Here is a 23,121-nt window from a genome sequence, read left to right on the forward strand (position 1 = left end):
GGCTTCCCGGGCCAACCAATGGGGAGCCGGGTCCGGGCCCGGTGGGGCGGGGCTGAGGGCCGCAAGCGTCGCTGCCGGTGGGCGGTCTCAGACCTCGCGCCTTGCTGCGGCGGTGCTGCTGCCCCGCCGGCCGGAGTGCGAGAGCAAGCCGCGCCGTGTGCGGAGAGGGCCGGGAAACCGACCCTGCGTGTGGCGGTGGTGACTCCCCGAGGTACCGGCGGAACGGCGCAGGACCATGGCTGAGGCAGCTCCGGTTCCGGTAAGGGCGGCTCCCTCGGAGGATCAGGGGCCCTGGAATCAAGTCCTAAATTCTCCAGGAGGATGTCCTGATCCCTGTCCCCCAAACCGCGCTACCAACTCCTGGAATGGGGAACGGGGGCGGGACCGGAGGAGTTCAGTCTGCGGGTGGAGGAAGACACGAACGCATTAGGCCGACCGCGTTTGAGTGGAGATGTCCTTTATCCTTTCTTGACCCCAGTTTCTTCGTCCATAGGATAGGGAGGTTGGACTTAACCACAGATTTCCGAGACTCCTTCTATCCCTGACATTCAGAGAATCGGGCTCCGAGTCACACTTGGGATGTGGGTTGGGATATGTGGGAAATGGACTGTGAAATTCCTCGTGTCAGAGCTTCCCTTCCTGCACCTGTCTTTTACCCACTCTAACCCCCTGGCTTCCCCGTCCCGCACAGCCTCTCCCCTTTCCAGTTGACCATCCCAGGAAGACACTCTGCCCCTTCTCATCCAGTGGCAGCATCTGGGAGGATGTATTCACTCTGGTCTAGGCTCTCTGCTTCCTCACGAGGAGCCAGAGTCTTAAAGGTCCCGTAAAGGTCTAGACCTGAGCTGACTCCAGTGAGGATGGCATTCAGGTACCTGTGCACTCTTCTGAAATTCCTGCTGTTGCCGCTGGCTCTGCTGCAGGGTCTGCATTATAGAGAACATTTGTGTTTTGACCATCTCCTGGCCTGAGTGACAAGAACTGTTGACACGAGAGTTTTCTCTGTCTCTGATGGTAGAGAGATCATCTCCTGGTAGAAACAGCTTGAAATGGTTTAGATACATTCTTGGATGCCAGATTTGTGACAGGCCATTGCCAGGGTGGGAATAAGGATGTTTGTCCCTAATCTGTGAAGACTGTGCCTGCTTCCTCCAGGCTATACCTTGTGGTTCTCATCAAAGGCCTGACTGGAAGATGGAAAGGTCATGTTTTGAGAGGAGGAGGGAGGGAACAGGTACCAGTATGTGGGGGGGCACTTTGCTGAGTACTTTTTTGGGGAAGATGTGGGGGGGTTCTAAGGTACACAGAATTTAATTAATCTTAGTCATTGGTTCATGACATACTCTGATCATTGATCCATGGCCTTTATATTTGTCTTTTTTTTTTTTTTTTTTGAGGTCCTGGGGCCGGGGCTTGAACCCCAGACCTTGTATGTGGGAATCTGGCACTGAACCACTGAGCCACATCGGCTCCCCTATTGTCTTTAACAATATAATATATGCCAATGTCATACAGCCTAAGTGCTTTCCCATATCCTTAGTTTATTTAGTCCTCATAGCAGTCTTGGGAGTCAGGGAAGTTGTGCTGTCCTCATATAGTAAGTGAGAAAACAGTATTTTGGAGAACTAAAGTGGCTCTAGGGAAATGGACTTGGCCCAGTGGTTAGGGCATCCATCTACCACATGGGAGGTCCGCGGTTCAAATCCCGGGCCTCCTTGACCCGTGTGGAGCTGGCCCATGCGCAGTGCTGATGTGCACAAGATGTGCCCTGCTACGCAGGGGTGTCCCCCGCGTAGGGGATCCCCACACGCAAGGAGTGTGTCCCAAGGAGAGCCGCCCAGTGCAAAAGAAAGTTCAGCCTACCCAGAAATGGCGCTGCACACACAGAGAGCTGGTGCAGCAAGATGACACAACAAAAAGAGACAGATTCCCATGCTGCTGACAACAACAAAAGCGGACGAAAGAAAAACACGCAGCAAATGGACACAGAGAACAGACAACTGGGGTGGGTGGGGGGAGGGGAGAAGGGGAGAAATAAATAAAAATAAATCTTTTTAAAAAATTAAAAATAAAATAAAGTGGCTCTACCCCAAATGGCACAGTATTCAAATGGAAGGATAGGTATTTGAATCAAGTTTTTCCAGTTCTACCTCTAGTAAAGTTCCCATTCTATTTCAGCTGCCCCTCACTAAGGCATTCCTGAATTTCTTATTTTGTTACTTCTAGTAATACATGATGCCTCTCCCACTTCTCATAGTTAGGATATTCTTTGCTCTGTTACCTTGTTTGACTGCTCTCAGGTGCTGGCTGTCACATTTCTCTGGCTGTGGTTTTCTGACAGCTTGGACCTGGCCTCCTAGTATGGAGGCTACCATGGGGCGGCTGGTTGACAAGGCATCTGGGTCACAAGGCCTAGTATCTCAGGCAGGGCAGGAGGTCACACACTGGTGAAGTCAGAGCTAGGGGGGTCTTACTTCTGATCCAGTATTGGGTGTGGGGTACTCTAGAATAGGTGAGGGCTGACACTGCAGTTTGGGTCTGCACTGATCCCCAGGGAAGCTTTCTAGATTTGAGTGTCTCACTAAGTTCCATCCCGAGACCTGGGTCCTGCTGCTGGGCTGTGTTCCCAGGTGAAGAAAAGGAGGCTGGTTAAGTAATTAGCTCTGTTAATATAACTATTAAATGGTAGAGCTGGAATTCAAATCTAATATACTCTCTGTCCATTTAAGATGCTAATGTTTCATTATTTAATTGCCCCAGGTCTTGGTTCAAGATATAGGTGCTCTGTATGGCCCAGTGTCTGCTGTCTTTGACAGTCTTCCTGGTGGGGTTTGTTTGGGCATCTGGCCAATGAGCCTCTGGCACACAGAGGAAGTTTCTGCCATCCCAGAGGACCTTGATCTTCCTGTAGGTGGGGAACTTCTTGAGGCCCCTTTCCTTTTCGTGGCTAGCCAAATGACCTGCTAACTTAGCTCCTCGTGTCTAATCTCAGGGATGGCATACAGGGACTGACCTCCAGGAGGTCCAGATCCAGTCTGCAGAGATCTCCCTTCTGGCCATCTTGGCTGCTGTGCAGGCCGTGGAGAGGAAGATGGAGTTCCAGGATTCCCGACTTCAGAACTTGGAAGGGCGAACAGGGACAGCTGAGAGGAAGTTAGCTGACTTCAAGAAGACAACCTTAGAGTTTGGGAACCAGGTGGAGGGCAAGTGGGCGGTGCTGGGGACCCTGGAGAACATGGAGAACCTGCTGCGGAACAGGAACTTCTGGGACCTGCGGCTGCCCCCGGTCAGCAAGGGGGAGGTCCCCAAGGTACAAAAATTGGGATATGGGTAGAGAGGGCCTGCTTGGGATTTGGTAAGGTCCTCAGGCTCATAGGCCCCTAATGCTAGTCACCAGGAGCTTGGAAAAGTATAACCCAGGAAAGAATGTTTTGTTGGGTGGCTTGTGTTTGTTGGGAGGGGTTGCCTCAGCAATGGTTGTGCCTCCAGCTGCAGAATGACCTCTGAGGTGAGAACTGATTCATATAGGGGAAATCACTAGAGCGTACCCCCAAGAAGCCTACATTTGGAACAAAGGGTATATATGTACCTTGAAGAATGGGTAAGAACCCACAAGCCCTGATCCTGAACCCTTTTAGCCACTAGTCCCTGTACTTTCTTTGAGGCAAACTTGATGAAGGTGAGTTTGCATTTGCCCAGTGGTTTGGACAGGGATGCCCTCTGGTTTGGGGGCAGGGAGAAAAGAGACCTGCAAGCTGGTTTTAGCTATTCTCTGAAATGTTTGTAACTCATGGAGGATATGGGTAACCTGTACTTTTAGGTGCCTGTGATTATTGAAGATGTGGCTGTATATTTCTCAGAGCATGAGTGGGGCAACCTGGAAGACTGGCAGAAGGAGCTCTACAAGCATGTCATAAAGGGGAACTATGAGGGACTAGTCTCCCTAGGTAAGACGCTGGCCCCTGGGAGCTTACAAGCCCCAAATCCTTGGTTTTATTCCATTATTCAGTCAAATAAGACTCTTGGATATGAGAGCTGGAAGCACTTTTAGATTATTTGATTAGCCTTCTGCCTTCAGGCAAGGAGAAGGTATCCCTATTTTCTGTTTTTAGGTTTTATAAAATGATTCACCCAAAGTCTCATGGAGATGAGTATGAATTTTTTCTTCACATTTCCATCTTTCCTGTGGCACCAGGGAGGACTCTTATCTCCCTTATCAACCTGTTAATTTTCTCTAATTCATATTTGCATCCTCTAAGACTCGCTGAGTTGTACTGCACACTGAATTATCAAGAAACTCCTGAGAGTTCAAATGAACTCTCAATCATGAACCTGCTCTTAAGGGTGTCCTAGGTCCAGAAAATGAAGTCTGGACCCTGAACATTAAGTTCTTCAGGCTGTCGATAAAGAGCAAGTGTGTATGGGTGGGTGTACCTGCATATGAGTGTCCTTGTGTAAGATATATTTTAGTCTAGGAGATTTTCATACCTCCTTCCCACTCCCATTCCATTCCCGCTTGCATACCTGATTCTTTCATTGCTTTGGGCAGGTAATCTGCTGGCTTTCTGTCCATTCTCGCCCCTCCTTGGGATGCTCAGGCCCACAAAGCTTCCTCTTTTGGAAGAGAAGTGCAGTGTGCTGCTGGGACGAGGGGTGAGGAACAATGCCAGACTTAGGGGAGGGAGAGGGGAAGCACATGGAAGGGAGGGTGGCAGGGGGCAAGCGCTGCTAAGTGGGTGGTGCACTATGCTCAGAGCTTCCCATGTATAACTTTCTCTCTTGGACCTTAGTTTTCCCATCTCTCAAATGAGGTGACTGGTCTAGGTGATGGTTGGGTTACTACAGGCCTTCTTGGATTCTATTTCTTCCCCTGTGAAGGCAGCAGGAAGGGAGTTTTTCCTCCTGGCTTTGTCACCCACACTTCCAGACTGGGAAGAAGTGGGAGGCTCAACTCTGTCCTGAACTCAGTGCTGTCCTCCACACATTTTGAAGGGAGAGCAGGTCCTGCTCCAAACCCTGGCAGGACACCCTCTCCCTGGAAGGCCTGCAGAGGAGTGACCCATCACTGCCTTAGTGATAGACTACATCACTTTTCCTCCTCCAAAGATCATGCTATCACCAAACCAGAGCTCCTGACCCCAACAGAGAGGGCAAGAGGCAGGCATCCACAGCCTGTCCAGTGTGGAAGGGGGTGAGAGCCCTGGCTGCTGCAGCACGGGTGAGTACCTCAGGACCTCCTGACTTCTGCTTACTAAGAACAGTTTGTTGTCAGGAATCCCCAGTTGGAGAAACAGAGGCAGAGGGTGGTGAAGTGAGCTGCTCGAAGTTACAATGAAGGCTGTTAGGACCTGACACCCAGGTGGTGCGTGTGCCACTTCCCATATCACTTCGACCCTTTGGAGCAGTCTCTGTGGCCTGAGACCACCCCAACTTGTTGGGAGGGGCAGGAAGGCAGACTAAGAATTGGGAAAGGCTGTTGTAGAAAGTGCAGGATGCGTGAGAGAAGAGAGTGGGCTGCCTCCTCCATGAGGTCCTCCCTGATCCTATACTTTGTCCCTGTCTCTCAGTGCTGACTCAAGTATCTCTCACTCTGCCTCTTCACTTCTCCATCTTCTGCTAGACTTTACTCTCCTTGAGGGAAGGGACTGAGTGTTGCAGTGCTGGCCCTAGCACCTAACACAATGCCTGGAATGTTCTAGGGTAATAAGTAACTACTCCAGGAATAATAACCAGCATAGGAGCTCAGTTTTCTTTCAAATAATAGCATTGGATCAGATATATTATTTTTAAAATGTTTTTTGTTTGTTTGTTTGTTTTAGGTAAGGAAACTTTTATTCAAATTACAGCAGGGAAACATAACATAGAGAAAATTGGAAGCAGTCTGGTTGAAGCAGAGAATGGGAACCCTGGAGCCTTGTTCTCTCTGAACACAAAGGATCATGCCAGGACATCCATTTCTTGTTTTCTAGATTGTATATTTTATTTGGGGAGATTGGGTTTATCTTTGAAGCAGGTTCTTTGAGTAGGTGAATTAAGTCAGTAAGCTCAGAGCTGAATAGTGAGAAGAAGGTGGGCATAGCTAAGGGTACTGAGTGGCTGACGTAGGACTGATGCTAAAAGTATTAATAGCGTTTTCCAGACAGCTGTGGGGATGGGACACAACAAAGGTTGAGCAGAGGCAAGTAAAGGGGCCTGTATGCTGCACAATGAAGATAGCAGCCTGGTCATGCTGGGAAGCAGTGAGTGAGAAGGCTGAGTTTGCAGAGTGTTCCTCTTGTGGTTTCGTTATTTGTTTCTGCTGAACACTGTTATTGGAGGAGCCTGGAGGTGTTTGGTGACATGCTTCCTCTCCTGTGGTGCAGGGAGGGAAGCTGGGGCCCAGGGACAGCCCCTGGCCCCCAGACTGGACTCCTATAGTAGAAGGGGGCAGGACTGAAGCTTTGTTGAGAGGTTGTGGCAAAATGCCTTGGTCCCTGGGGCTGCAGTAGCTCCTGGCAGGTGCAGAGCAGGCAGGGTCTGACTGAGGACCCCTGGCATGTCTCTTGCTGTACATTGGAGCCAGGGTTGCTTCTGAATGCAGGCTCAAGTGAGCAGTGGGAGGTGAAGGAATGAGGGGTCTTGAGGGAATTTGGGATCTGCTTTGGGTCTGAGAGGTATCTGCAGTTTTAGCAGTTACTTTCTTATATGTCTCCCTCGGCAAAACTTTCCTACATTCATAAGAAGAGAAGTTTGCTTCTTCCTGGCAGTCCTAGACTTAGACTTGCTCCCAGGAGCTGCTTCTCCATCCTCTGACACAAACCTGTGGTTCCTGTGATGATGTAGTATAAAACTGCTTTATTGACTTAAGGGTTCCACAGGTGTGCTCCTCTTGCTCGGAATTCTGAGGAAGGTAGAGAAGTGGATCTGATTCAGTAGGTCTAGAGTGAGTCTGGGCATCTGCAATTTTAACAAGTTCCTCTGGTGATTTTGATGCATATCAGAGTTTAAGAACCAAGCTTATTGGATCCCTTTGAATAGTGTCTAATCTGCCTCTAACCTTTGAAAGTACATACATTCTATTTTTTTTTTTTCATTAGAGAAGTTGTAGGTTTATAGGAAAACCATGTGAAAAATACAGCATTCCCAGGGAGCATATGTAGCTCAGTGGTTAAATCCCCAGTACCTTCTTCTCAAAAAAAAAAAATTACAGTGGTCTCATATACCCTGCCCCCCGTCCCTCCATTATTAACACTTTGCCTTATTAACACTTTTTGGTACCTTTGCTACAAGTGATGAAAGAACATTGCAATTGCACTATTATACATTAAGGTGTATTTTTCTTCCCATGTACTACCCTATTATACCCTTACATTTGTGTGGTGTCTTTATTATATTTCATGAAAGAACATTTCTATAATTTTATTGTTAACTATAGTTTATTGCTTACAATAGCATTCACTCTTGTACAGTTCTGTGTTTTATATTTTATTTTTTATTCTACTAACATGCATATGACCTAAAATTTCCCCTTTTAACCACATTCACATATATAATTCAGTGCTGTTAATTACAGTAACAATGTTGTGCTACCATCACCGCCATCAATTTTCAAAACTTTACAATTAAGCCAAATAGAAATTCTGTACAAATTAAACCTTAACTCCCCATTCCCTACCCTAACCCAGCCCTGGTAATCGATATTCTAGATTCTAAGTCTTTGATTTGCATATTCTAACAATTTCATATTGGTGAAATCATATAATATTTTTCCTTTTGTGTCTGGCTTATTTCACTCACCATAATTTCTTCAGGTTCATCCATGTTGTCACATAAACCAGAACTTCATTTCTTTTTAATGCTGAATAATATTCTATTACATGTCTCTATCATATTTTGTTTATCCATTCATCAGTTGATAGACTAGGGTTACCTTCTTGCAATTGTGAATAATGTTGCTATATACATTGGTATGCAAATATCTGTTTGAGTCCCTGCTTTCAATTTTCTGGGTATATACCTAGTAGAGGAATTGCTGGGTCATATGGTAATTCTATACTTAGCTTCCTGAGGAACTGCCAAACTGCACCACTTTACCTTCCCACCAGCAATGAGTGAGTGTTCCTGCTTTTCCACATCCTCTCCAGCACTTGTAATTTTCTGTTTTTTTAATAGCCATTCTGGTGGGTGTGAAATGGTATCATTGTGGTTTTGGTTTGCATTTCCCTAATAGTTAATGATGTTGAGCATCTTTTCATGAGCCTTTTAGCTATTTGTATGTCCTCTTTGGAGAAATGTCTATTCAAGTCTTTTGCTCAGTTTTTAATTGGGTTTTCTTTTTATTGTTGAGTTGGAAGATTTCTTTATATATTCTGGATATTAAATCTTTATCAGATACGTTGTTTCCAAATATTTTCTCCTATTGAGTAGGTTCTTTTCACTTTCATTATAAAGACTTTTTATACACAAAAGTTTTTAATATTGAGTAAGTCAAAATTCTCATTTTTCTTTTGTTGCTTATGCTTTGGGTATAAAGTCTAAGAAATGAACACCTAACACAAGATACTGAAGATGCTTCCCTACATTTTCTACTTGGACTTTTATGTCTTGGTTCTTATATTTAGGTCTTTGATCCATCTTGAGTTAATTTTTTATTTTTAGAATAAGATAGGGGTCCTCATTCTTTATTTGCATGTGGAGATATGCTTTCCTCTCAGCACCATTTGTTGAAGAGACTGTTCTCTTCCAATTGCATGTACTTGGCAGCCTTGTCAAAAATCACTTGGTGGGAGCAGATGTGGCTCAAGCAGTTGAGTGCCTACCTCCCACACAGGACGTTCTGGGTTTGGTTCTGTAGCTCCTAAAGAAGAAACACAAACAATGAACAGATAAGCAAAAACAACAAGTAGACAATGAGCAAAAACAGTGAGCAGGCAACTAGCAAAAATAATGAGCAAAACAATGAATAAAAACAAGCAGGGAGTAGATGTGGCTCAAGCAGTTGAGCACCCATCTCCCACAAAGTCCCCAGTTCAGTTGCCAGTGCCCCCTAAAAGGAAAACAAACAAAAACAAACGAGCAAAAACAATGAGCAAAAAAACAACAAGCACAGACAATGAGCAAAGACAACAAGCAAAAACAACTGACAAACAGATGAGCAAGCCATCTGTGGGGGGAGGAGGGGAATCAATTGGCCATGGATGTGATAGTCAGTTTTTGAACTCTCAGTTCTATCCCATTGGTCTGTATGTCTATCCTTGTGGCAGTACCACACTGTTGTGATCAACTCTAGCTTTGTTATAAGCTTTAAAGTCAGGAAGTGTGATTCTTCAGACTTCATTCTTTTTCAGGATGTTTTTTTGGCTATTTAGAGCCCTTTACCCTTCCAAATAAATCTGATAATTGGCTTTTCCATTTCTGTAAAGGGTGCTCTTGGAATCTCCCCCGCCCCTGAGATGGCTCCCTCATCTGTTTGCTCATGTATTTTTGCTAGTTGTTTTTGCTCACTGTTTGTGCTCATTATCTGCTCATTGTCTGTATTTTCATTAGGAGGCACCCAGAACCAAATCCAGGTCCTCCTATGTGGGAGGTGGGCTCTCAACTGCTTGACCCACATCTGCTCCCCATGCTCTTGGAATTTTGTTTGGGATTGCATTGAGTTTGTAAATCATTTTGGGTGGAATTGACATCTTAACAATATTTAGTCTTCCAGTCCATGAACATGAAACGTCCTTTCATTTATTTAGGTCTTCTTTGATTTCCTTTAACAAAGTTTTATAGTTTTTCATGGATAAGTCCTTTATATCCTTGGTTGAATTCAATCCTAGATATTTGATTCTTTTAGTTGCTATTGTAAATGGATTAAAAAAAAAAATTCCTTCTCAGACTGCTCATTACTAGGGTACAGAAACACTACTGATTTTTGCATGTTAATCTTGTACCCCACTGCTTTGATGAACTCATTTATTAGCTCTTGTAGCTTTATTTTAGATTTTGGGGGACTTTCTATACCTAGGATCATGTTACCTGCAAATTGTGAAAGTTTTACTTCTTTTCCAATTTGGATGCCTTTTATTTCTTTTTCTTGCCTAATTGTTCTGGCTAGAACTTCCAGTGTAATGTTGAATAACAGCGGTGACAGTGGGCTTCATTATCTTGTTCCAGATCTTAGAAGGAAAGCTTGCAGTCTTTCACCATTGAATATGTGCTAGCTATGGCTTCACATATGCTCATTATCATGTTCAGGAAGTGTCCTTCTATTCCTGTTTTTATCAAGAAAGGATGCTTGATTTTGTCAGATATTTCTTTTGCATCAATTGAGATGATCATGTTTTTTCCTCTGTTTTGTTAATGTGGTGTATTACATTAATTGATTTTCTTATGTTGAACTACCCTTGAATACTTAGGATAAAACCCACTTGATCATGGTGTATAATTCTTTTAATGTGCTGTTGAATTTGATTTGAAAGTATTTTGTTGAGGATTTTTATATCGAGATTCATAGGAGAAATTGGTTAGCAATTTCCTTTTCTTGTACTATCTTTATCTGGCTTTCGTATTAGGGTGATGTTGGCTTTATAGAATGAGTTAAGTAGTACTTCCTCCTGTTCAGTTTGTCTTGGAAGAGTTTGAGCAGTATTAGTATTCTTGTTGGAATGTTTGGTAGAATTCACCTATGAAGTCATCTGGTCTGGGCTTTATTTTTTGTTGGGAGGTTTTTGATTGATTCATTCTGTTTACATACAATTGGTCTGTTGAAATTTTCTGTTTATTCTAGAGTCAGTGTAGGTTCTTTGTATGTTTCTAGGAATTTGTCCATTGCATCTAGTTTGTCTAATTTGTTGGCATACAGTTGTTCATAGTACCCTCTTATGATCCTTTTTGTTTCTGTGGAGTCAATGTAATGTCCCCTCTCTCATTTCTAATTTTAATTATTTGTGTCCACTCTCTTTTTTTTTTTGGTCAGTCTAGCTAAAGGTTTGTCAATTTTATTATTCTTTTCAAAGATCTAACTTTTGGTTTTGATAATGCTTTGTTTTCTTAAAATTCTTTTTCACTTATTTCTGCTGTAGTGTTTGTTATTTCTTTCCTTTTCTTTGCTTTAGGTTTAGATTGCTGTTCTTTTTCTAGATCTCTCAGGTGTGCAGTTAGGTCTTTGATTTTAGCTCTTTCTTCTTTGATTTTAGCTCTTTCTTCTTTTAGCTCTTTCTTTAGGATTATAAATCTCCCTCCCAACCCTGCCTTCACTGCATCCCATAAATTTTGATATGTCATCTTCTCATTTTCATTTGTCTCAAGATATTTACTGATTTCTGTTGTAATTTCTTCTCTGACCCACTGATTATTTAAGAGTGTGTTTTTTAACTTCCGTATATTTGTGGATTTTCCATTTATCTGCCTATTATTCATTTCTAGCTTCATTTCACTAGGTCAGAGAAGATGCTTTATCATTTATCATATTATTCAAGTTCTCTGTTACCTTACTGATCTTCTGTCTAGATGTTCTATCAATGAGAGTGGTGTGTTGAATTCTCCAACTATTATTGTAGAGATGTCTATTTTTCCTTCACTTTTGCCAGTGTTGCTTCATGTATTTTTAGTCACTGTAGTTAGGTGCATAAATGTTTGATTGTTACATCTTCTTGGTATATTGGCTCTTTTATTAATAGATAGTGTCTTCCTTTGTCTCTTGTAACAGTGTTTGACTTAGTCTATTTTGTCCAATATTAGTATAGCTACCCCATTTCTTTTAGTTACCATGTACACAGAATATCTTTTTCCATGTTTTCATTTTCACCCTATTTGTATCTTTGGTACTAAGGTGAGTCTCTTGTTATATAACATATAGTTGGATCATGCTTTTTAATACATTCTGCCAATCTGTATTTTGACTGCAGTTGAGTCTGTTAACATTCAGTGTTATTACTGTAAAGGCAGTACTTATTTCAACCATTTTGTCCTTCGTTTTCATATGTCATCTTTGTTTGTCTCTCTTTGCTTTTATTGCAACCTCCTTTTCAGTGTAGTTAGTCTTTTGTGATGTATCTGATTGATCCCTTTCTCATTTTTTGTTTCTGTATATTTTAAAAATATTTTCTTTGTAGTTACTTTGGGGTTTGTATTACACAACTTACCTCAGTAACCCACTAATTTGAATAGATACCAACTTAGACTCAGTAGTGTACATCTTCTCTGCTCTCATATCCTCTTTATGTTGTTTTTTTGTCCCACATTACCTCTTTTCTTTTTTAAAGATTTGTTTTATTTATTTCTTTATCTCCCCACCCCTTGCCACTTGCACTCACTGTCTGCTCTCTGTGTCCATTTGCAACACCTTCTTCTGTGTCTGCTTGTCTTCTCTTCTCATCTTTTTTTTTAAAGATTTATTTATTTATTTCTCTCCCCTCCCCGCCAGTTGTCTGCTCTCTGTGTCCATTTGCTGTGTGTTCTTCTGTGACTGCTTCTATCCTTATCAGCGGCACCAGGAATCTGTGTTTCTTTTTGTTGTGTCATCTTGCTGCGTCAGCTCTCCATGTGTGCAGCACCATTCTTGGGCAGGCTGTACTTTGTTTCATGCTGGGTGGCTCTCCTTATGGGATGCACTCCTTGCGCATGGGGCTCCCCTACGTGGGGGACACCCCTGTGTGGCAGGGCACTCCTTGCACACATCAGCACTGCACATGGGCCAGCTCCACACGGGTCAAGGAGGCCCGGGATTTGAAGCGTGGACCTCCCATGTGGTAGGCGGATGCCCTATCCATTGGGCCAAGTCCGCTTCCCCCACATTATCTCTTTATATTTTTGTGTGTCCCTTATCAGGAAATATGACTTTTTCTTGTTCAATTGTATTCTGGTTCATAAGAATTAAAAAGTACAGTTATACACTGCAAAAACAGTACTATGGTTTTTGCATTTACCCTTTTAGTTACCTTTACTGAAGATCTTCCCTTCTTTCTTTTCATTTCTTGTAGGGCAGGTCTTTTTGTTGAAGAAAACTTTCAGTTTATCTGTGAATATTTTAAACTCTCCCTCATTTTTGGAGGACAGTTTGCCAGATAAAGAATTTTTGGCTGGCAGTTTTTCTCTTTCGGTACCTTAAATATATCATACCACCACCTTCTCACTTTAATGTTTTCTGAGGAGAAATCGGCACTTAGTCTTATTGTGGATCCCTCATATGTGACGACTCTCTTTTTTCTTCCCTCATTATCTTTGGCATTTGATATTCCGATTAGTATGTGTCTCAGAGTAAGTCTATCAAGGTTTATTCTGTTTCGAATATACTATACTTCTTGGACATGTAATGTATGTGTTTCATAAAAGTTGGAAAATTTTTGGCCATTATTTCCTCAGATATTCTTTTCTGCTCCTTTCCTCTTCTTCTTCAGGGATACCCATTATGTAAATATTTGTGTGCTTGATGCTGTCACTTAAATACCTGAAACAATGCTCAAAATTTTTTTCTTTTCTTTCTTTCTTCTTCTAACTGTAGATTTCAATTATCCTGTCTTCTGGTTCACTGATCCTTTCTTCTACCTGTTCAATTCTATTGTATATCTCTAATGTGTGTTTTTTTTACCTAAAGAAAATTTTAATATGAAGAATATACATTTTATGCACTTATTATATCACAGTAAAACAGAGGCAGAGGGGACATGCGGAAGCAGTTGATTACTCTGCTGAACACAGGCATTATTTATACTCATACCAAGACTTCTAACATGAGGTTACTATTTCCTTATATTACTACCATTCCAATATTGTATTGTTGCCCACTAGTTGCCATCTCCACCCTTTCATTTATCACAAGATTCATAAAGGGATTAAGTCTCCACAATATTCCTTGGACATGTCTGCCACCATTTAATTCAATTATAACTTCTTGTCCATAAATTTTTTCAACTTGGTTGCGTCATCCTTGCTTATGGTGCCTACTCAGTGGGCTCAGTGCTCTAGCGTATTTTTAATCTTCATTATTATGTCTTTCATCCTTATAATTTGTTCTATTTGTTTTTAAACTTTCAAATTCTTCTTTATGCTAACACATCATCATCTTAATATCCTTTTGCTCTATGTCCATATTTTCCTTCATCTCCTTGAATTGATTTAGAAGTTTTATTTGAACTTCAGTTGTTCCAAATTCTGTGTCTCTTGTAAAGTTTTAATTTGTTCTCTTTACTGAGCCATATCTTCCTATTTCTGAGTATGGCTAGTAATTTTTTAAATTACTTTTATCGACTCATATTCATAAACTATACAGTCCATCCAAAGTGTACAATCAATGGCATTTGGTATTATCATAGGCTTTGTAATTTTTGCTAATGTCTGGTCATCTGGTTATTTAGATGTGTTAACTCTGAGGGTAAATGTATCCTTTTTGCCTATGGTTTTATTGTTGATTGGCTTTATGTTCATGCTCCTATGTGGGGAGCTGCCCGGAGCTACGCGCATTTGCGGTCTCCAGCAACATGGCAGTTTTCATAAGTACGCCTACTCCACCCCTGTGCTTCCTCCTTCTTCTTCCCCTTTCCCCAGTTTCCCGGGCAAAAAGTGTCACGCCACGCAACAAGATGTTGAAGCCATAACCAGCATTGAAGTCTCGCAACCTATAGCAAGTGGTGTAACAGCATTTTATTGCCTTATATGGAAGAGCTGCTTCATCAGCCTATCACCCCCTGCTAATAGCCTCCCCTTAGTATATATTCTGATGCTCTACCCTCAATAAATGGAGACTTGATCAGAATCCTGTCTTGTCTCCGTTTCTCTCGCCTCTTGTCCCCTAATTCCCACTCCCTCTTTCAGGTGCCGGTTCGTTTGACCTGCGGGCCGGGTCACTCCTGATGCTTGGTTCAAATTTTTCTGTACCTTTAGAGTTGCCTGTGTTTAACTGTTCAGATTTTCTCTGCTTTTCTTCATCTGTTTCTTGCCTTGAATACACTGAACAATTTTGAAGATTGCACTTTTTGTGCAATTGTTTCATCTCCAGGAGAAAGCTTCCTTTCCTCTGTTCCTTCTCTGGCAATCTTGATCTGTTCTGTTTGTTTTTGTGCAGAATTTTCTTCCCAGCTTCTATGGTTCGTTTTAATTCTCTCCCTCAATCGGTGCCCCCTATTCCTTACACTTTTTACTTCTGGCACTTGTCCTGTCTTACAGAAGTTCAGTAGATACACTCTTCCACCTCCTTTTTTTTTTTTCTGTGATGCTCTTCTGCCTCCAGTTTCTTCCCTGTTATGGTATCCCATCCTGAGGACCCAAATGGGGTTAATCCAGAAAGGTGAGTCAATCCAGACAGGTCTGTTTTGAGTTTGTGTGATCCAGTGTACAGAGACCATATTAAGTGTGTGTACCTCTTGCCAACAGTTCTGCCAGAGTCTCACTCTCCCCCACCCCTGGGGGCCGTTTTGTATGTGGCACTCTTAGCTGCTTGTGTTTTGCCTAGGTCTCTGCAGACTGGGTCCCTGTGCCTGCATACGCGTGGAGTTCTAACTTGCTGCTGTGAGTGGTTCTATAGTTTGCCTCCACAGCAAGAGGGACTGGCCCATGCTGCCTGGGTGTGACTCCCAAGCTGTGTGGGACCAAGTGAGGGCAAGGGGTCTGGACTGGTGGGTCCAGGACAGAAATCACCTATTTGATCTTAGAGATTATTTTTCTTTTTGATTCAGCATTTATGGAATCCTTGTACAGCCTCTATTGTCTTCTCGAATTCCAAGCAAGTACAATTTGTCCTTTTATTAGTTGATTCTGAAGGGAGAGTTTTCCAGTGGATGTCTTATATCACCATGTTGATGATGTCACTCCTCTGCAATTTATTTTAAACCCTGCTTATGTTTTGTTTATACAAAAACTTGAAAATATTCTCACTAAGAAATGAAAAGATTGCAAGTAAAGCTCAAGGCTCTTTCTCTTCGGCCATGCTACCATCCTCGTCCCCTCCCCAGGGTAGCCACTGTCATTATTTTGGTGTCTAACCTTTCAGGCTTTTTTCTGATGCATTTGCATACATGTATGTAATACCATACAAAAATAAGTGTTTGTTAAAAAAACAAGCATATTATTTTGCAGCTTGCTGATTTCACTTAATATGTTAAGAACTTTTCATGTTGATACATTTTTTGTGACCATTTTTTGTTTTTTGTTTTATTGTAGTAATTTATATTTAACATGAAATTTGCCATTTTAACCATGTTGGTACACTTTGATCTACTTCATTCCTTGAGAGCCTGGGCTGACTGTGTTAAAGGGCCTTTGTTTCCAGGGTGCTGTTAAGTGTGGTGTGTCGAAAACCAGGCACATGTGGTCAGGCTGGTTGTCTTCAGAAAGTGGCTGTCAAAGGTGCCTTGGTCTTCCAACAGAAACAGAAGAGCTGTGTCCCTGGGGTCCTCAGTAGAAATCTGCACAGTGCTGAGCTCTGTGGATAGCTGTGGGATATTTGTGGCATGGGATGTTCTCCATTCAATCATTTATTTAACAAAAATTGTGCTTACCCTGTGTCAAGCCCTGGGCAGGAGTGAGGAGCAGTGATTATTCTTTACTCTGACAGGTCTTAAAGATTGGTGCAGACTGTGAGGTCACTTACCCACAGTCACTGTGTTACTCAGGATTAAGATTTTCTGTGTAATACAGACTAAAACAATAAAACAAAACACAAACAGTAGCTTAAACAAAATAGTGATTTGTTTCTCTCTCAGGCAGAGCTGGTTTGGCAGCCCACAGTGTCAGAGACCCAGGCTCCTTCCTTCTTGTTGCTTTACTTTTCTGAGGGCGTGGCCTTGTTGCCATGGAACGAGATGGCACACTACCATGTCCATAGCCATTAGGAAGGAAGCAAGAAGGGGGAGTGGGGGGAGGACACCCGTTCCCTTGAAGGGCAACACATTTTTTGTGCAATAAAAACATGTTTAGTACTTACGTATTTTTAAATATTGACCCCTTTAAGCCTCATAACCTTTTGTTTCTTCAAGTTATAAAGAAACTGAGGCACAGGGAGACTAGATACATTATCAGAGGTCATGTAGCTGTCAGAAGCAGACCCCCTCGCCTTCCATTAGAACCTGCTACATGGCTACCTCTACTGGCATGGGAGACCTGGTTGTCTTTATTCTAGGTGGCCACATGCCCAGAAAAAAAACAAAAAAATGTTCTGTTACTGTTGAAGAAGAGGTAGATAGTACTGGAAGATGACTACCAGTCTCTGTCACAGCTCTCCTGACAGTTGCAGTGCTCACCTCCAGCTCCCTGTTTCCTTGTCCAGGGTACCATTTCACACTCTCTGGTTCTCATAAATTCCCAGGGCCTGCCTGGCGTTTGCTGGGGTCTGTAGTTCTGGTGGGAGTGCCCTTGTGGTACCTGGTCCCAGACGTAGATTGTGAAAGGGAAACAGCCCAGTGACATCTAATGCATTCAAGGCCCCTCTCCCTGCCTTAGAAACAGGCCCCTTGGTATCTTCTCAGGAAGTTCTGCCATGGATGAAGCAAGAGGAAGAGGCCTATGGGAGGAACCAGCAGGTCCCAGAGGAGATCTCTATGCACCTCTACTCAGGTAAGGATTGGTGGGCAAGGCTGCAGGCTGAACCCCTATGCTTTGGGAGACATGTGGTCCTGGAAAGGCCTCAGAGCACCTTTCTGTGCCTTCTTCTGCAGGAGTGTCCTGAGGGGGATGCTGTGAGCTGGCTCCGTGCACCTTTTTATCTCTCTGACCTTTGGGCATTGGCTGTGTGGTCTCTTTCCATACAGTTGCATTTAATCATTCTCTTTTTATCCCAGAAAACTGTTTCCTGACTTCATTTTTTTTTTAATACCTCTGTAGCCACTGTGGAGCTGGGCACTTCAGGGATTCATCAGTGTATAAGACCCACGTCTCAGCCCTCTAGGAGTTTCTAACTCAGGAGGAGAGAGAAGACTTAGCACAGATAAACACCATAAAAGAAGAAGAGAACTCAACTGTTTTCAGAGTCAGAGAGCCCTTTGAGAATCTGATGAAACTTTTGGACAGTATCCTAAAAAAAGCGTATGTGCTTACAGTTTGGATGAAAATTTAAGGGATTCTGTGGCCAACTGTGGTATATGGGATGTCTCCTCGCATGGTACTATTGAGAGTGCCATCAAATAGGAAATGTCACTGGGCTGGTCTTGGGAGGCTCTGTGCGAGAGCTGAGACTTGAGAGAGGCTTGAAGGGTGGGTAAGAAGCAGAGAAAGCTAGGAGCACTCTAGGTGGAGAGGACCGTTGGCACAGAGGCATAGAGATGGGGCTGAACAGGGTTCTGGTAGAAACGGTAAGTAGATTGGCAAACTGGGCAGAAGGTACTAGGAGATCAGGTCGGCTGGGGCCAGAGCAGAGGGTCATACGCAGATACCAAGAGAGCAAAGGGTGGGGTGGCCTGACTCCAGAGCTTAAGGCAGAGGCGACTTAATGGCTGTGCCCTTCTCTGTCCCTTCCCAGCACAGGTGTGGCTGGTCAGCAAAGAGAAGAGCCAGGAGACAGATTCTGAGGGACCCAAGTCAACCTGGGTAGTGGAAAGAGGATGTGACAAAGAGGGCTTAAAGCCAGATACTTGTGAGGCTCTGCCTCAGCCAGGGGCCCCACCCAGCAAGCCTGCCCCCAATGGGTGAGGCGTGGGCTCCCTCCCTCTCGGCCCTCAGAACCAGGCCATGGCAGCAGAGGGACAGGGCTACCCCTGCACCGAGTACAGCCAGAGCTTCCGCCGGAAGGAGCAGTGGGCGCAGCACCAATGCACCCATCACGTTCCACGGCCCTTCACCTGTCCTCAGTGTCTGAAGAGCTTCACACAGCGGGCCAACCTCACCAGCCACTGCTGTGTGCACACGGCCAAGCGCACCTACACCTGCGCCCAGTGCGGCAAGAGCTTCATCCACCAGTCCACACTCACTACTCACTACCGCACACACAAGGGAGAGAAGCCGTACCCTTTGCCGACTGTGACAAGCGCTTCAGCCACCTGTCCACGCTGCTGGAGCACCGGCGCACGCACACCTGCGAGAAGCCCCACCAGTGCGCGCAGTGTGAGAAGCACTTCATGCGCCTGGCCAACCTGACGGTGCACCAAAACGTGCACTCAGGCAAGCGCACCTTCAAGTACACCCAGTGCAGCAAGCGCTTCACGCCAAGGCCCAGCTTCCTGCGACACCTGCGCAGCCACTCCCAGGAGAAGCTCTATCCCTGTGGCCAGTGTGGCAAGAGCTTCATCTGTCACATCTGGCTTGATCGCCACCAGGGCAGCCATGCCAGCCAGGTCTCCCGGTATTTGGCAGCCTGTGAGAGGGGCTCCCTGACCAAAAAGCCCCCCAGGGGACCCCTCAAAGGTGCAGTGCAGGAGTAGCCCCCAAGTGATCCTAGTCCCGCACCCAGGTCAGAGGGTGCCAGGAATGAGCTGGACCACAGTGGGTGCAAAGGAGGCAGACAGCCAAGGGGGGTTGATCCAGAGGGCCTAGGGACATCCCCATACGGTTCTCATTCCTGTGTGAAGATGAGGAATGTGGGTTAGCACCCTAAGGGCCCCCTAGAGGGACCACTGAGGCAGAGAGGGATTGCTGTCCCTTGAACTCAAACCATTTCTCCTGAGGGGAGCTTCAGAGTATTTCTGTGATGGCGACTAGGTTTCCCAGGGACTCCAGGGTGGACAGAGGGTCAAGGGACTTCTTGCTGCAGCATGTCAGAGCAGCCTGCATGGAAGCAGCGTCATAGGAATCAATTCCAACCTTTGGTGAAACCTTTAGGGTCTTGGGCCTCACCCTGCAGCACTGTCTGGGTTGGGGTGTGGGGTGGGGAAAGAGAATGGTTGACTTAATGGAGTGATTTTGGGAGACAGTTCCCAGGTAGGAGATGAGTAGTTACTTGGTACTCCCAGGGTGGAACCTTAGGTTTGCTCCCCTTTGTTTATACCCCTTTGGTTTCCCATGCTAACCAGGCAGGTTCTAAAGTGCTTCCTGGGAAGTGGTGGTATGAGTGCCTCCGTGGCTCAGGAGAACATCTGCTCTGCAGGCCATCCCAGCCTTTCATTTTAATTAGTGGCTCCCGAGTGCCCCTCAGATATGATTCTGAGATTCTTGGTGAGGCATAAGACAAAGCGAACCCACCTTTCCCCTCCATTACCTCAGAAAGGCAACTTCACAGACCACATTGCCACAGAAGGGTCTGGTCTGGCTATGGTCTGGCTCTCATGACCAGAACCTTGGGCCCAGAAAAGGTACTATCCAGCTGGTATAAGATTTGCCCTTTGAGGCATCGTTGGGAGCATGAGGCAAATGGACCTTTCTGAGGACCCAACTTGTTCCCGGCCCTATGCCAGCCACTGTGGTAATACAAAGAAAACCTAGGCTTCTATCTTAAAGGCCTCGTTGTGGGACTGTGGAGGGCTTATCTACCATAAATGATCACTGGGGTCCACACGGAAATACCAGCACATGGTATGGGCAGCAGTAAGCATTGCAGAAGCACTTGAAAGTCAAGGAAAAGGGGAGGAAAGAAACCTGGCCATAGCCTGCCAGCTGCTGAGGAACCTCCCCTCATCTGACTGATTTCAGTCCAGTAATGGGCTGTTCAGGTAGTCTTTTTTTTTTTTTTTTTGGGTGGTTGGTTAGTTCAGAACCACACCATTTTGACAAATTGAGTTTCTTCTCAGCTCCTGGAGATGTCAGCCAAATTGGCTCCGGCTGTGGCCCTGACAATTAGAAATTCCCCAATGTTGCAGGCAACCCCCTCAGGATCTCCTAGGTTTTCAGAGCCCTAGCTGTCAGATTTGCTCCTGTGTCTCAAAATCTGCCACGCACCCACCATCCCCCATCCTACCCCCAGACCCTGTGTGCATGAAGGGTACACAAGACCCAGTGTAGCTGAGGGGTATAAGCATGTATGTTTACAAGCACTAGCATTGGAGATGACTTACCATTTTCCTCACTTTAGAAGGCGCATGAGGAAAAGTCGGTAAAACTGGAAAATGGCACTTGGGAAAATCAGGAGGTTTCTTGCACTGCTTCCTGAGCTTTTGGTTCTGTATTTTGAGTGTGTAATAGGAAGTGTTTTTTATTGGCAGCTCTGTAATTTGCCATAATCACAGCTTCTGTAAACAAGAAAAATGTTTATAAGGAATTGTAAATGCCCCCTCTCCCCCTTCTTATCCTGTCAGTTTGTGCTGTGGTAACTATCTGATTCCAGATTCAGATGATGACTGATGAATTAAAGTTATTTTCAGTTCTGCTTCCATTTTGAAGTTCTGGAAAAAAGTACTAGATGGATTGAAATCCAGTACAGGGGTCCAAAAAAAAAGGCAAAGCCATGTGGACTATGTGACCTACCTGGCTAGAAAGTTAACCTGAGCTTGCAGAACTTCAAAATGGAAAAAAGTACTAGATGGATTGAAATCTAGGACACTAGTTTATTGGACTTACCCCACTCAGCTAACATGGAGGTGAAGAAGGTCAACCACCACACCAGGGAGCCAAGAGCACCTGCAACTGAAAGCAGGAGGATTGCATCCAGTATCCATGTGGAATCTAAGCCCCCTCTTGATATACGTGTGGAGTGGACACAACCGTTCCAAGGTCCACAGGATGGAAGAATAGAATATGGATTAGAGTGGACTTACTGATATTTTATTCATGAATTCTTGTGATTAGTAATCGAAGAAAATGTGGCATTGGTGTGGAGAAAGTGGCCATGGTGGCTGCTGGGGGTAGGGAGTGGGAGGAAGAGATGTGATGTGGGGGCATTTTCAGGGGTTAGAGTTGTCCCGGGTGGTGCTGCAGGGACAGTTACCAGACATTGTATGTCCTCCCATGGCCCACTGGGTGGACTGTGGGAGAGTGTGGGCTATGGTGTGGACCATTGACCAGGAGGTGCAGCGGTGCTCAGAGATGTATTCACCAAATGCAATGAATGTCTCATGATGATGTTGTTGTTATGGGGGGAGGAGTGGGGTGAGGGGGGTGGGAGGTATTTGGGCACCTCGTATTTTTTGAATGTAACATTAAAAAATAAAGAGAGGAAAAAAAAGTTAACCTATAAGCTCCTGGAGGGCAGGAGCCTTTTCTCTTCTCTGCAGGACCCTCAGCATTTAGCATGGTGTGCAACACCTAGAAAGTGCCTCATGTTTGCAGAATGAATTAAATTTTTTTCATAAGTTGTGCCATTTTTATTGTCAAAGTTCTAATACCAATTTAAGCAATACTTCTTTACCACTTTATGCCTTGAATAACATTTATACATTCACTGTATTTCTTGAACTCTAAGATGCCATTGGTTCTAAGAACATACCCCTTATTTATGTTTCACTAAGAAAGGAAAAAATGCATCCATTTCACAATGAACACTCTATTGTCAAGGTAGGAAGTAAAGGGCATTCTGACTATAAAGATGCTCCCAAAATGAGAAAAATACTTGTGTGATAAGCTTTTTTTGAAAAATGGTAACTATCTAGCTACTTAATATTTGTGATAAATAAGATCAAAAGATTCATTTTTAGACCAAGGTCTTAGAAATATAACAGTGAACCCAAAACAGGGTTTGGTCCTATCTAGATGGGCTACCAATAATTCAAATCACAGACTGCCCTTGAATTTGACATACGAGCCACCACTTCTTCAGTCACATTCAAATGCCAGTGGAACTCCATGAGCACATTAAGTATAATCACAGTGGCTCAATAATTACATTCAACAATTCAATTAGGATTCATTAAACACTGGTGATGCAGAAGGCATTGTGGAGCCCACAGATGCACCTGACAGCATGGATTCCCTCCAGGCGCTGAAGAACTGCTACACTCAGGTGAATAACTACCTTGAATAAATTTGAAGCAGCAGTTGGAAGCTACATTCCATTCTCATTGCACCCGTCTAATTACCTAGGAATTTTCCTCAACTCTTCCCTCGTTCGAATAATCAAGCTTTTTAAAATTAAACCTCCTAAATCTCCAATCCTTACCCTCTTTCCCATTCTTACTGTCACTTCTACTTACTTTGCCCCTGTCTAGCTTGACTTTGGGCTAGTTACTTGATCTCTGTACTCAGTTTTCTCATATGTAAATGGGGATATTCTCAACTTCAGCATTTTTTGAACATTAATGAGAAAGTACATATAAAATGCTTAGAATATTGCCTGGCAAAGTGTTAGATATTACTAGTGTTTTT

General features: G+C 44.1%; 1 protein-coding gene and 1 pseudogene across 1 annotated transcript; both read left to right on the forward strand.

Moving 5' to 3' along the window:
* The first annotated feature begins 18 nt into the window (after positions 1-18).
* Positions 19-22,112, forward strand: LOC101428965 (zinc finger protein 783-like). Its single transcript, XM_071215525.1, has 6 exons — positions 19-211; positions 3,006-3,310; positions 3,821-3,947; positions 17,427-17,514; positions 17,782-17,982; positions 18,416-22,112. The coding sequence occupies exons 1-5, from the start codon at positions 19-21 to the stop codon at positions 17,843-17,845; spliced, it is 777 nt and encodes a 258-aa protein (XP_071071626.1). The 3' UTR covers positions 17,846-17,982; positions 18,416-22,112.
* On the forward strand, positions 18,625-19,313 carry LOC139439045 (zinc finger protein 436-like; annotated as a pseudogene).
* Positions 22,113-23,121: the final 1,009 nt, after the last annotated feature.

The sequence above is a fragment of the Dasypus novemcinctus genome, chromosome 5, assembly GCF_030445035.2.
Source record: "Dasypus novemcinctus isolate mDasNov1 chromosome 5, mDasNov1.1.hap2, whole genome shotgun sequence".
NCBI classification, from domain to species: domain Eukaryota; kingdom Metazoa; phylum Chordata; class Mammalia; order Cingulata; family Dasypodidae; genus Dasypus; species Dasypus novemcinctus.

Bases quoted from the DNA above. Each gene is read 5' to 3' on its own strand.
- LOC101428965 (XM_071215525.1), top strand. From the start codon at position 19: ATGGGGAGCCGGGTCCGGGCCCGGTGGGGCGGGGCTGAGGGCCGCAAG. The intron at 3,311-3,820 runs GTACAAAAATTG...CTGTACTTTTAG, and splicing joins GCAAGGGGGAGGTCCCCAAG to GTGCCTGTGATTATTGAAGA. The intron at 17,515-17,781 runs GTAAGGATTGGT...ATACCTCTGTAG, and splicing joins CTCTATGCACCTCTACTCAG to CCACTGTGGAGCTGGGCACT.